This window comes from Charadrius vociferus, unplaced genomic scaffold (genome assembly GCF_000708025.1).
Source record: "Charadrius vociferus isolate BGI_N301 unplaced genomic scaffold, ASM70802v2 scaffold147, whole genome shotgun sequence".
Taxonomy (NCBI): domain Eukaryota; kingdom Metazoa; phylum Chordata; class Aves; order Charadriiformes; family Charadriidae; genus Charadrius; species Charadrius vociferus.
In genome coordinates this window covers 1,552,310-1,564,571 of record NW_009649570.1, presented here as the reverse complement: position 1 = coordinate 1,564,571, position 12,262 = coordinate 1,552,310, and the positions used below count along the sequence as shown (strand labels likewise).

The 12,262-nt window shown below is 36.6% G+C and overlaps 1 protein-coding gene across 1 annotated transcript in view; it reads left to right on the top strand.

Annotated features, from left to right (window-relative positions):
* The window catches only part of HIBCH (3-hydroxyisobutyryl-CoA hydrolase), a 66,067-nt gene extending 54,674 nt beyond the window's left edge, over positions 1–11,393 (top strand). Inside the window, exons 14-16 of the mRNA XM_009890219.1 lie at positions 4,757–4,876; positions 6,109–6,142; positions 11,278–11,393. Of these exons, the coding sequence (XP_009888521.1) occupies positions 4,757–4,876; positions 6,109–6,142; positions 11,278–11,393 (270 nt within the window). The remainder of the gene's footprint in view (positions 1–4,756; positions 4,877–6,108; positions 6,143–11,277) is intronic.
* The last annotated feature ends 869 nt before the right edge of the window (positions 11,394–12,262 follow it).

Below are 12,262 nucleotides of genomic sequence, written 5' to 3'. Positions count from 1 at the left end.
AAGGTCTGTTGAGACAGTTTGATAGCATGTTAGTAACAGTCATTTTTGCTGGCTTGTATTTCTTTATAGTATTGAGTTACAAGGCAGTACTTGTAGAAAGTTTAATATAATTCTGCAGTGATGTTATATTTATCAGTTTCAGTGGAGGTTGAAAACAAAGATTATTTACATACAGCTTTTCCTAAGTAAATTTCATACAATTTTATGGCACTTTAAAACATAATCAGACCTAGTGGAACTCTTAAAAATAGCATATAGCCTTTAAAGGGTGCTTTTTTCAAAATACAATTTTACTACAGAAGGTGCAGGGAGTCTGGAAACACTTTGTTACTGAACTGTATTGACTAGATAGTTTGTTCTGCCACATTTGCTCTAGTTACCCAAACCTGCTTGACTTGCTTCCCTCATCTGCAGCCTCATAACTCAGATCTCCCCTATTTAAAAAAAATCTTCTTGTTCCTTGTTGTTTGGGGGTGTGTGTGTAAATTTGTTTCATATTTTTAATTTAGAATTTAAACTATGTCATCTACTTCAAAGTTATGATTTTGTGTAAATGATTTTTTTTTTAAATACCTGAACAAAAAAAGGATCTTTTGTTGGTTCTTCAGTTTTCTTATTTCATATCTTTAAAAGGACTTTATAGCAGCTTTGTTCTTTCATATGATTAGTAAGTGAATGACTGTCCTCAGAGTTGACAGAAGTTCCTGAAAAATTGTCTGTTCTGTTCAAGAGATGAGGCCGTGTTGCTTCTGATGAGTTGCTTCTGTCTGTACAGAAATTTGCGGGAAAACACCCTCCCCACCAGCATTTTCTAGCAGGTGCAAGGCTTATTAGTGTGAACAAGTACAGAAGTTTCAGACAAGTTTCTAACAGAACACATTCTGTGTTAAAGAGTAGGATTAAGGAAGCTTGTAGCATCAGATACTTAATTTCTTCTGTGAAAGATCCATAAAACTGAAGGAAAATGCATTTGTGGGGGAAAATAAGTTAAAAAGGATTTAGGTATAAATCTGGCTTCCTCCAGGAAATGCTTGCCAGTTAAACTGAAGGGTTTTTTTTTACTAGGGAAGCAGAATTGTAATTAAACTTAATTGCAGCTGGAGGAAGAATGGTAGCTTGCATCCAGGCAGTGGAGCAATTTACACCACCTACAGACAGAGCATTGGCCCGCTGTCACATTGCTTGGACGAGAAGAGTTCAAAGAACTGGTTAAAGCAGGAACATGTAGCAAAACCATGACAGTCTCAGATTATCAGACATTATTCTTGATGGTAGTTTCCTGACTTGTGTTCAGCAAGTCACTTTCCTGATCAGTAGTGTCACACTACAAAGAGTTTGTCCCTAGATGATGGTTTCACAAAGTGACAGGAAACTAAAGTTTCACTTTAGTGTCCAGGTGCAGGAACAACAGCACATTCAAATGATAAATACAGAAACTGTAAAGGATTCAGTAACAGCAATGTGTATGCTTATTTTCTTTGTTTCCTCTGTGTATTTATTATGATATGTATTAGTAAGCTTATGGAATAAGCTCTAACTGAAAGTCTAATACAAATACCCTAATTTGGAGGTACACCTTGCTACATCCACACCTTGGATGTGGATACCTTTTAGTGTTAATGAAATGGAAATACTACTTCTGTTACAATCCAAGCATGCTGTGAGCCATGCTGTACTAGGTATCCTGTTCTGTTCAATCTACAGTACTTCTGCTGTTTACTTTCAAAATATGCCTGCGTGGCAGGCTTTCATGTATCTGATACTAAATTGGTTTGTGTGAATAAGAATGTAAAAGTGTTAAAATTCTATTGAGAATGGCTTCATGATTTCAATCACATTTTGAATCCAGTTACAAATAGGTAGAAAGCAAGAGTACTAACACACTTTCTGAACTCATAGTAAAATATTTTTTAAAACCTTTTACTTTATAGCATTACTTTGCTTTCAGAACTTACATGAGACAAAAAGCTTTTATCTGAGTGACAGAAATACCACTTCTAATTGGATGAAGTAAACACGTGGGGTCAAAACCTGAAAAGCATCCGATGTTCAACTTGGCTTTCACATGATGCTTTCTTACAGCTTTTTCTGGCAGGACATTGCACCTTCTGAGCACTGGCACTCCATGATTTAATAGTCTTCATTGTTACTGAATGAATTCCAGTATATTGTGAAGGACACTGCAGAGGCTAAGAATTACAAGACACCTTGTCCAGATCTACTGGTCAGGCTGGGATGTGTTATGAAACTCTCTTAACAGACCAGTAAGAGAGTGATATATCTGTCCTTAAGCAGCTTTCCAGTGATGCTTTGGCTAGGTGCTTGTATTTTGTTAGAGATCATCAAGAGCCATTCTTTGCTGCAGACAAATACTTTGGTATCTCAGAAAGTAAGCAGTGCGTGTCTTCATCTATTGCAAGGGAAGTGATAAACAAACCTTCCAGAGGTCCAGTGTATTTTTTGCTTGTTTTAACTTGAAGAAAGCCTCCCTCAAGGACCCTAAGCAGCTCAGGTCAGAAACTTTAATGGGCCTTGGAAACAAAAGAGGCAGCCAGTGTTCCAGCTGTTAGTCTTGTAAGGGATTCCACTGAGTCAGTGCCACTTAATTCTGTCACCTTCTGACAGTATCTTATTAGAATTCGGATCTCTTGCAAATTCAGCTTGTAGCTTTCAGGATCATTATGTTGAAATCAGGATGGTCTCAAAGATACTGAAATATATGTCAACTACTTCTATGAAGACTTCTTTGTATTTTAGTACTCCCCACTTCAGCCTATCCTGTCTCCTTTTCAGGCTTGTTCCTTAGCACTGATCCCCTCCTCCTTTTTGTACCGAAAATTTATTTATAGATACACTGGTGACTCATTTTTCTGCAATTACACCTACCCATTTTCTTTCCTTGTTCCTCTTCCTTCAGCTTCATTTATGGCAGTGCCTCCTCCACCTTCAACCTCATTGATATGCCAAGATAAGGCAGCTGCTGGATGCACTAAACTAGTTACGTGCTGTTTTCACATCTTCCCTATTTCAGTGCTTTCTTTGACCAGAAAGAACTTGCCATTACCATTTCACCTAGGGAACCATCTGGTTGCACTGTGCATACCATTTAACCTGGTCTGAGCAAAGACTTTCTAATCTAGATGACAGAATGTGAAACTCAAAGGAGAAAAGGTCCGGTTCAAAGGTAAAGCCAGCAAGAGCACATTACAGGAAATAAGGGGTCTGGTTAAGAATTGCTATCCATCCAAGACCTACATAGTGATATAATTAGAGGTATAGCCGGTTTATTTGTCTGCTGAAAGGTAGCTCATTGTTAGAGGGCTTTACCAGAACTTAGGAAATGTTGACAGTTTGAGCCAGCATTAATTCTTTCTAAACCAGCTTCTCTCTCAAGTGAGTGGTCAACACGCACATAATAGAATGACAGAATCAGTGCTTTTAAGGTACAATTGCACAGCCTCCTGTTGTATAGCAATTGTATGTTTTCCAGCTTAACTAGGCAAAATGGGTCACTGCTGTATCAGCTAGTGTCTGGAGAGGGATGAAGAGTAATTGGGAGCCAGAAAAAAATGTTAATGTTGATGACTGGAAACCTGCCATTTCAGTCTGTGGGTAAGGAGTCTAATGTCTGCAATGAAAATAATGTAAAGAGGCAAATCTTACCATCTGCTGCTTTTCAATAGTGGTAAAAATGTCCTAATTAACAGGAAACGTCTATCGTACTGTGAATAATACAGAGCTTTTAGTTGGGTTTACAGAGGAAGAAGAGTCTTGTTTAGAGTAAGGAAACAAAGATCAGCAACAATAAGATTTAGCTCCTTTCCCCTGCAACCCTGAAAGCTTTAAATCTCAGTTCTGTTTTCTTAACTAGGTTTTTGTCTTTCTCCCCACCTCCCCCTGCTGTTTACTGGCATGCTGTTAATTGAAGGATAATCGTGAGAGCCAGATTTACAGCATTTGTTTGTGTGCCTAAACCAGATCCTGTTTGTTGTATAATATTTATAGCCTGTAGCTCTGTCAAAAGAAGGAAGGCAAGACCTCCAGGCTTCCCATCAGCAGAGCAACGTAGGGCTAAATTACTGCAGTATCTGTTGATCCCGGACAAGAAGCCTGGACAAATATTCATTTATGTTTGATTTCTTTTAATATTTTTTTCCACAATTTTTTTCTTAGTATATTGTCTAGCTAATTTTCTTCTTAGTATATAGTCTAGTTTTTGCAGATGATCATAAAGCAACTATTTAAAGTTTGGCTAATCTCACTATTATTACTTTACTGCTCTTACACTTTATTTAGTACGATGGTCAATGCGGTACAAGAGTAGCATCAGCTATGATATCAGTAACATCTGAGAGCAATTCAGACTACATATTTGTATTTAAAAAAAAATGGAGTATAATTGCTTGTAACGCTCGCCTTCACTTCTCCAAAGAATCTGTTTGGAAATGGCTTTCAAGCTGCAGTAGATTCTCTAGCTAGTAGTAATTTAATAATAAATGACATGACCTTAGGAATTCTAGGCTTTCCACAAGTGATGGCATACTTCCTAGAGATCTTGCTGATAAGAGTTTATGCAAGTAAGTTCCTTTAGTATGACAGCATGGTGGGAGGGAGCAGAAGGAATAGGTATCACTTAAGGGAGCTCAGGGAGAAGAGTGCCATCATTTACTTAGCAAAGTTTAAAATGCAAAAAAGACAGACTTACAAAGGTGTCTAAATTGAAGAGAATAAAAACAGTTGTTAATGTCTTCCCCAGACTATTAATAAGATGTCACCTACATCCTTAAAGATGACTCTCAGACAGCTCAGAGAAGGCGCTTCCATGAGCTTACAAGACGTACTCACAATGGAATACAGACTGAGCCAAGCATGCATGGTAAGCAAGCAGCTGAGCCCTTTGTCTCTTTCCAGCCATGGAGGGGTGGCAAGTCTGTCAGAGACTTAAGTTTTATATAGATCACATCAAGGGCTCAAAATTTATAGGTGTTGGGTTTTTTTTCCTCAGTATTTTCTTTGTGTTTGTTAAGCTGTCACTTTCTTTTTTCCAGTTCCACGTATTTATATGCAACTGTAAGGAGACTACATTCATGATGGTCAGATGAGAATGATGCGGGGCTTTTATTAAGAAAACCATGATAATGTTACAACATAGAAAGTTTTGTATTTGGACCATAATTTTAAAACTGTTGTTCTTGAACAGATTTCCCATTTAAATTACTTAGCTCTCAGTGCCTCAGTTCCCATCAGCAGGATGGGAGTAGTTGCATATCACCACCTTTCAGGAGTACTGTGATAAATTTATTAAAGAAAACAAGAGATTTTAGTACAATTTGTAGTAAGGGCTGAGTACTTGGAGAACATAGAAGGAAGTGATCCTTTCGATAGAACAGAGTTGCTAACTGAATTATCTGAATGAAGTACTCATAAAACTTCTCCGTAGCATCCTTACCATTAGTTTTGTCACATTTTAAAATATGATTTTTATGTATCTGATTAAATGATTTGTGATAGTTAAAGTAAATGCTTTTAAAAAAAAAAAAAGTGAGTGAAAACATATCTAATGCTGATACGTTGTAGTGCCTGACAGTTTCTTTCCTGAAACTAGTATTGTTGCTCCATTGCTAGTAAAGCATCCTTAGTTAATTAAAGGTTATGTTTACCTTTATTAAAAAAAAAAAAAACAAACAACAACAACCTGGAAGTTTCCAGGACTCCATTTAACAGCAGAGTGTTTCAAGTATGCAGAATACATCATAATTCCTGAAGACTGGCCTTTCTCTGAAGAATTTCAGAGCCTACACACCTTAGCACACATCATGCAAAACTCTTTAGAAAAATCTATGAGATGTAACACAGAGAGAGGGCTTGTACTGTGCAAAAGTTGGCTGATCAACTACAGTTCAACAGGCTGATTTTAAGAGTTGTGGCTATGTTTAAGCAAGAGGATTTAGAGCTCTTTAATAAGTAAAGAAAAAGTAGGACTAGAGAAGAACAGTGCAAGTGGGATTTCACCGAATCTTGAGAACTTGCATTTCAAGAAGATGTGGGATAGGGAAATATAGGATAAATAGAATCTGTCATGTTACAACTTGTTTTTTTGTCTTTCAGAGAGGCCATGACTTCTATGAAGGGGTTCGAGCAGGTAAGCATGCACACCAGAAGTGTTTCTCAGACTTAATAACATGCAAACTCACTGTTGCATTGCTTCTCTGGAGGTTAAGAAAAGTACATGCAGCAACAAACACTCCCCAGCTTGCTACAGTTTTTGCTTATTGGACTCTTTTATGGCCAAAACTTATAATTTGTTCCAAAGTCTAACAGCCATGTTGTTTCCTTTGTTTAATCTCAGTTTCCTAGTGTTACTTATCCACCTGGTAATGCAGCACCATGAAAAGGTTTCACCAGTTCATTGGGAAAGTTAAAAATAAATTTAATGCTGATAGTAGTGAGTAGCTATGTGTATCGTTTGTGTCCAGACTTTGTGTTGCCACATAGCTGGTTCAGTCAGCTATAAGATCATTGAAGACTCAAAGTCAAGAACAACTATTTGCATAGAAAATTGTTAGAACAGAGACTACTTTCACCCATGTCTAAAATATCTCTGTATAGAGCTGTCTTGCTATTAAAAAACTATATATGTAAACTTAAAATGTTGATTTACTCAATATTAAGGCATTGGTCAAAATATGTAGAGGTAAAAGTAGAGAAACAGCTCAGCAAGTTCATCTAGGGGACAGGCTTAGATTCTGTCCTTGATTCTACTGCTGATTCACTATGCAGTTTGTCAAACCCAATGTCACATCTGTTAGAAACTGTAGTAATTATTTATGTACTATTCAGCACAAGATGAAACAAAGCAGAGGCATTTCCTTTTCCAAGGAACTTACGGTACAAAACATTTGGATGAATAACACTTTGGGGTTGAGGGAACCTGGCTTGTAATTCACACATTTACATACTTGAATGTGTATTATCACCTCCTCCTCATTTTTTAGATCTGTCTTTATAAAGTAGTTTAAAATCCACTTGAGTAGTGGATATTTGTTTGAGTGTTCACTATTAGTAATATTGTATCAAAGATAGCCTGGGCTGAGAGATGCAAAGTTTTTTTTTTTTTATACAGAATGGAAAAAGTTTCTGATTTTAATTAATTAATCTTTAGCACTCCTTTGACAAGTTTACCACACACGTTGAGAAGTACATGTTTTTCATTGTGTAATGGGGACAAAGATATCTTAAAAAGAATATTCCTAGGATATATTCTAAATCACCATATAAACTGCTGAAATGTGGTTATTCAAGAAGGGACAAACTCAAAGTCTGAGAGTCAGATGAACACCAAACCAAATTCTCACTCATAATGCACAAGGTCATTAAACCATCTGGGGATGCAGCAGAGCACAAAAGCAAATCACTTGTCAGTATGGCCAGTAAATTATACAAACTGTTTGTAAAGAAAGAAGCTGCAGGAATAGCAGTTGGGAAGCTTCTATTTTACATAGGATGATGTAGCAAAGGCTTAACAATATCAGGGGAAGAAAAAAACCAAACAACCCACCCCATGCCAGAGATCCAGCTGCACTGAGGGGATTGCTAAGAATAACAATTTGTTCTTGAAGCACTTTTGCTCTTGTTCTGCGATTTGTTTTCTTAAAATTGTTTCTATTGTATAAGAGTGGTGCAGAATCTGACTCAAAATCATCCTGGTCATTGGGTCTAATCTCATAAAAATCATTATTCAACAATGTGCTGAGCATCCTTTTTAATAGGAAGCAAGATTATTAAGTACTTTATGGGATTGACCATAGAGAATACAAATGAAAATTATAAAAATGTTAGTTTAAGTATTAGCTTTTTCTTTATTAAAACATTACATTCTAAGCATTTAAGAGCCAGCTGTTGACCCTGTCTACCACAAGAGGATCTACCACAAAGGAAAGCTAAGATATAATAATCAGATTTTAGTTTTTGAAGATTGTTTTTCAGCAGCAATGGCCATTGGTCAGGTTTTAATAACAGCTTTTATCTGCTTCAAACCATAATTTTAATAGGCATGCTAGGGAAGTAGTTTGTTTAAAAGCTTTTTAAACCTGCTTTGACCCGAGGTCAAAATTTCATTTTTCTTTTAGCCAGTTTTCTTTCAGCCAGACTGAAGATCTACTGGCAAACAGTCTTCCCCATTTATGATTCTTGTGACTGGAGCTACTAAAGAAAAGCCAAAACCTTTAAAGCATAAAATACACAGATCACATCACATTTCACCAACATTTTTCCATATTATGGTGAATGTGGTCTTTGAACACTTTAGGTATGCAAAGTCACCTTGATTTTTAGAATAATACATAAACTAAGAAATGCATAGCTTTGGGTAATTTCCAAGCATTTGGGTTTTAATTCTTACTGCATAAGAAAAGCAGCCATTTTTGGAGTCTGTGCTCAAACATATCCAGGTAAACTACAATCTCAGCAGCCAGAGAGGACAAAAATCTGTTAAATTGGCCTCCTAACTATTTGTGCAGGAGTGTACACTTCAACTGGAATTTTAAAGGCCTTCCACGTATTGCTGATCCTGCAAAGATCTTATTTCTGTATAGCTTCTGCCCTCTCTCCCGCAGTGCTGGCAGCTGTGAGCCTTACCCTGGGCACACAAACCCCCTGCAGTCAGTGAGTAGGTAGAAAGATTTCATTGCAACTAAGAATTTCAGGTGCTTAGAAATATTAGTTTTGAATTAGTTCTGAATGAAGCTAAGCAATAGAACACTAATTGAAGTCTGGTAAAGTCACTGCTACTGAACAGAGAGGTTTTGGATTTTTTTTTATTTTTAAAAAGGTAAAAAACCACAAGAACATACCCTTAACACAATTTCTATGTTCAGTTACGTTTATCTTAATGAACTTCCTTTAGCCTACCTTAGAAGTCTTCAGAATTTTTGTTCCATTGTTGTAGTGATTGATATCTCAAGCTAGAGAAACACAACATATACAGAAGTTAATGCAGAAAGGGAATATTCTCACTATACTAATAGAAAACAAGTATTTTAACTTATACAAGATTAAAGATTTCACTGGAGAGACCATTATGATCATTCAGTTTATCTACCAGAGTAAAACAGGCAACGGATCCAAACAGAAGGATTAACTTTATCACACAGTAGTGCCATAGAGTGGAGAATTATCAGCAATTACTATTGTGTTGCAGACTTGAAGCTGTAGTAGTATACACATGGACCTCCCCCCTCCCCCCCCTCAATTCAAAGCACCTTTGCTTAGTGTTGCCTTTTGTGGATAACAGTTAAGATTATTTTGGCCAGATTGTGGACTTCAACTAAAGCTGAAGAAAATCATTAGACATGTACTACTCTGATGGAATAAATATAGTTGATTTAGGACAATTATGTATTTTGACCCAAACCAATCAATGGCTTTGCATCACAACGTTTAAAATTACCTTGTAGGATCATAACTTTTCAATAAGTTACCCAGTTGAACAACCTAGTAAAAATCACTCTTTTATAGTACATTTCTTTTGAAGAATTGCCTACATGGATTCTACTCTCTGTGGAATTGCAGCTTCTAGCTATATAATGGATTTCTTTTAAAAACTAATGTTTATTTGTATCCAGGCAGTCGTTATCCCTGTATTTACAGATAAATGGATGCAAGGCTCTGATTCTCCTTTCTCTTTGGAGATGCAAATAAAGAATTTTAATGCCTGTATATCTTCAGCTACAGAAATATTAATTAACGCAGTTGCATTTGAATGGTATTTATTTTCTAGGCATTTTCCAAGTGTTGGTTATAGAGGGAAAAGTTAAAAAGAAGATTCCAAGTCACATTTTTTACCACAGACTGCCATAATGCCTATCTTTTAATAAGACACAATCTTTAGTTGGGCATTCTTTCTACTGAACTTAAAATTCAACTCTTTTGCACTTTTCTCATCCTGGATGGTTCTAGTTTAGTCACCAAGAATGAACTCTGTTTAGAAAGACACAACAACTTACCAAAAAAACCCAGTTGTTATTCTTGAAAATATCTAGTCTCTGTGAGCGTCTTCTGTCCTCGTGCCTTTAGAACCATCCTACTCTGAAGTCTTTGTCAGAAAGAAAGAAGGAAGAAAGGAAGGAATGAACAAACAAACTCGGTTCTCAGCAGAGGAACTTGAGAGGTGCCTCCTCCCTTGTATGCTGTGGGCTGTGTTGGTCAGGAAGTCTCCCAGGACACAGGTGCATCTCCAAATCAGATGCGGATATCACACACCTGAAGGGAATGTGTGTTGAGGAGGGATGTTGGGTAGTCAGTGCATCCTAGAAAGCCTCAGTTACTATAGCTGTTCTTTTTTAAATTATAAAAAATTCACAGTTTGAATAGCACCTTTATGGATCTTCTTGGAGCAAGAAAGGTACTCAGAAGGACGGTCTGGAATTCCATTCATATTGTTCATTTTTACACACAAATAAGCTATCTCTTGTCTTATTATTGTTTGCTAGTGCTGCTGTTCTTGCTGACATGCCTTCAACATTCCTGTGATACAAGGAATGCTTTTTGAGAATTGGTATTTTCTTGTTACACTTTTACATGCTATTCATTCACTGATGATTTTATCTTCAGTGATGTGTATTTCCTAGGCTGCAGCATAAAGTATACATACTAAGATTATACAAATCTTCACAGTTAGATCTACATAGGTCTGCAGTATCTGTCAGTATTTACAAATAAATGTTCTTGATTTTCCCACAAAGATACTCTGCTTCTGCTTTACTCTTTCTGTGTTAGTTATTTCATTATTAGTTTATATGATGTGCTTAAATTAGCTTTGGGCATTTAACACTTTGAGTCATTTCCTATACACTACAGAGAGTCAGATTTTGCAGAGATATGAAAGCCCTTGTCCAAAAGCATCGTCATGCATACTGTTCCCAGTTTCACATGAAAAAGCAGAAGACAGACAAGAGCAGTAGGTCTAACAGAATGCAGAAAGTTCTAACTTGAAATTAGTTTCAAGTCTATTCCTTCAAAGCTTGAGCTACTTCTGATGTGACCCACTGTTCCTTCTGTCATCAGGCAGCTCCCAGATATGTCTCTAGACAGGTGACAACTCAGGAATTTTTGTTACAATAGAAGTATCTATGTTACAACAACTGTGTCTTCCCCAGAGCGTATTGATTTTTCTCCCCCATGTAGTAACTGTATTTGACTGTCTTGATGCAACCTGAAGTCATCTTAATTAGAGAAAGTTTACAAATAACTTTTGTGTTTTTATTCTCCGCCTGACAGTGCTGATTGACAAAGACCAGTCCCCCAGATGGATGCCAGCTGCTTTAGAAGAAGTCAGCGATGAATTTGTGGACGATTGTTTTAAGCCATTGGGAAACAACGATCTCAAGTTGTAAAGATCAAGCCTATTGACATCTTATACATCTGCTTAATTCTATGATATAAAAATTAATAGTACTATGATAAAGTTTGACAAGACTCTTTTAGCTAGCCTGAGAGTTTAAGTCTTTTTTTTTTTTTTTTTGCAATGAGGAAAATTCTCTTTTGTTACGCCGCTGTAATGACACAATAATTGTATCTCTGGTTAATAAGGGGAAAAATTACTTCAAGGCAAATCATTATTTTTACTGCTTTACACAATGATTAACATTTAATTTTTTGCATCAACTCTTAGTTTAGGAGGAACCTCTGGGGGAGACAGCATAGTTACGGGGTGACCTAATAAGCAAGAAGTCAGGAGACCTTTGTGTTCTTGGCTCTGTCACTGATCTGTTAAATTGGGATTGTGCCTCAGATTCTTCTTTAAACAACAAAAATAAAATATACTTAAAGCTTTAAAACAGTCAGAGCTACAAAGGAAAATGCACGACATGCTAAAATCCATGGTGTTAAGTAGTCCTCTAAATAAAAGGTCAGACTGACACATTATTAGTCTGAGAGCAAGAAATTGTTCTATTGATTTAACAGTTGGTCAGTACTCAGTCTTGCTATGTGATGTAGACATTATTTCAAATGTCAGAATATTGCCGGAGCCTAGAGCACACACTGCTGTTTGCTTGTAAACCCAATTTTTTAAAATGCCATTAAGTTTGACTGAACTGTATCATTAATTTTTTCATTATTTCAAAAATTGCTAGTTTTTCCTGGTCTTACAGGGGTGAAGAAATAACTGTCTCATACCTTCCTCTGAGCACTAGGCAGCACATTTCCTGTTGACACTCGTGATTGTCTAATGATTTTAGTGGTAGAGGTCAGCCTGGCCCTA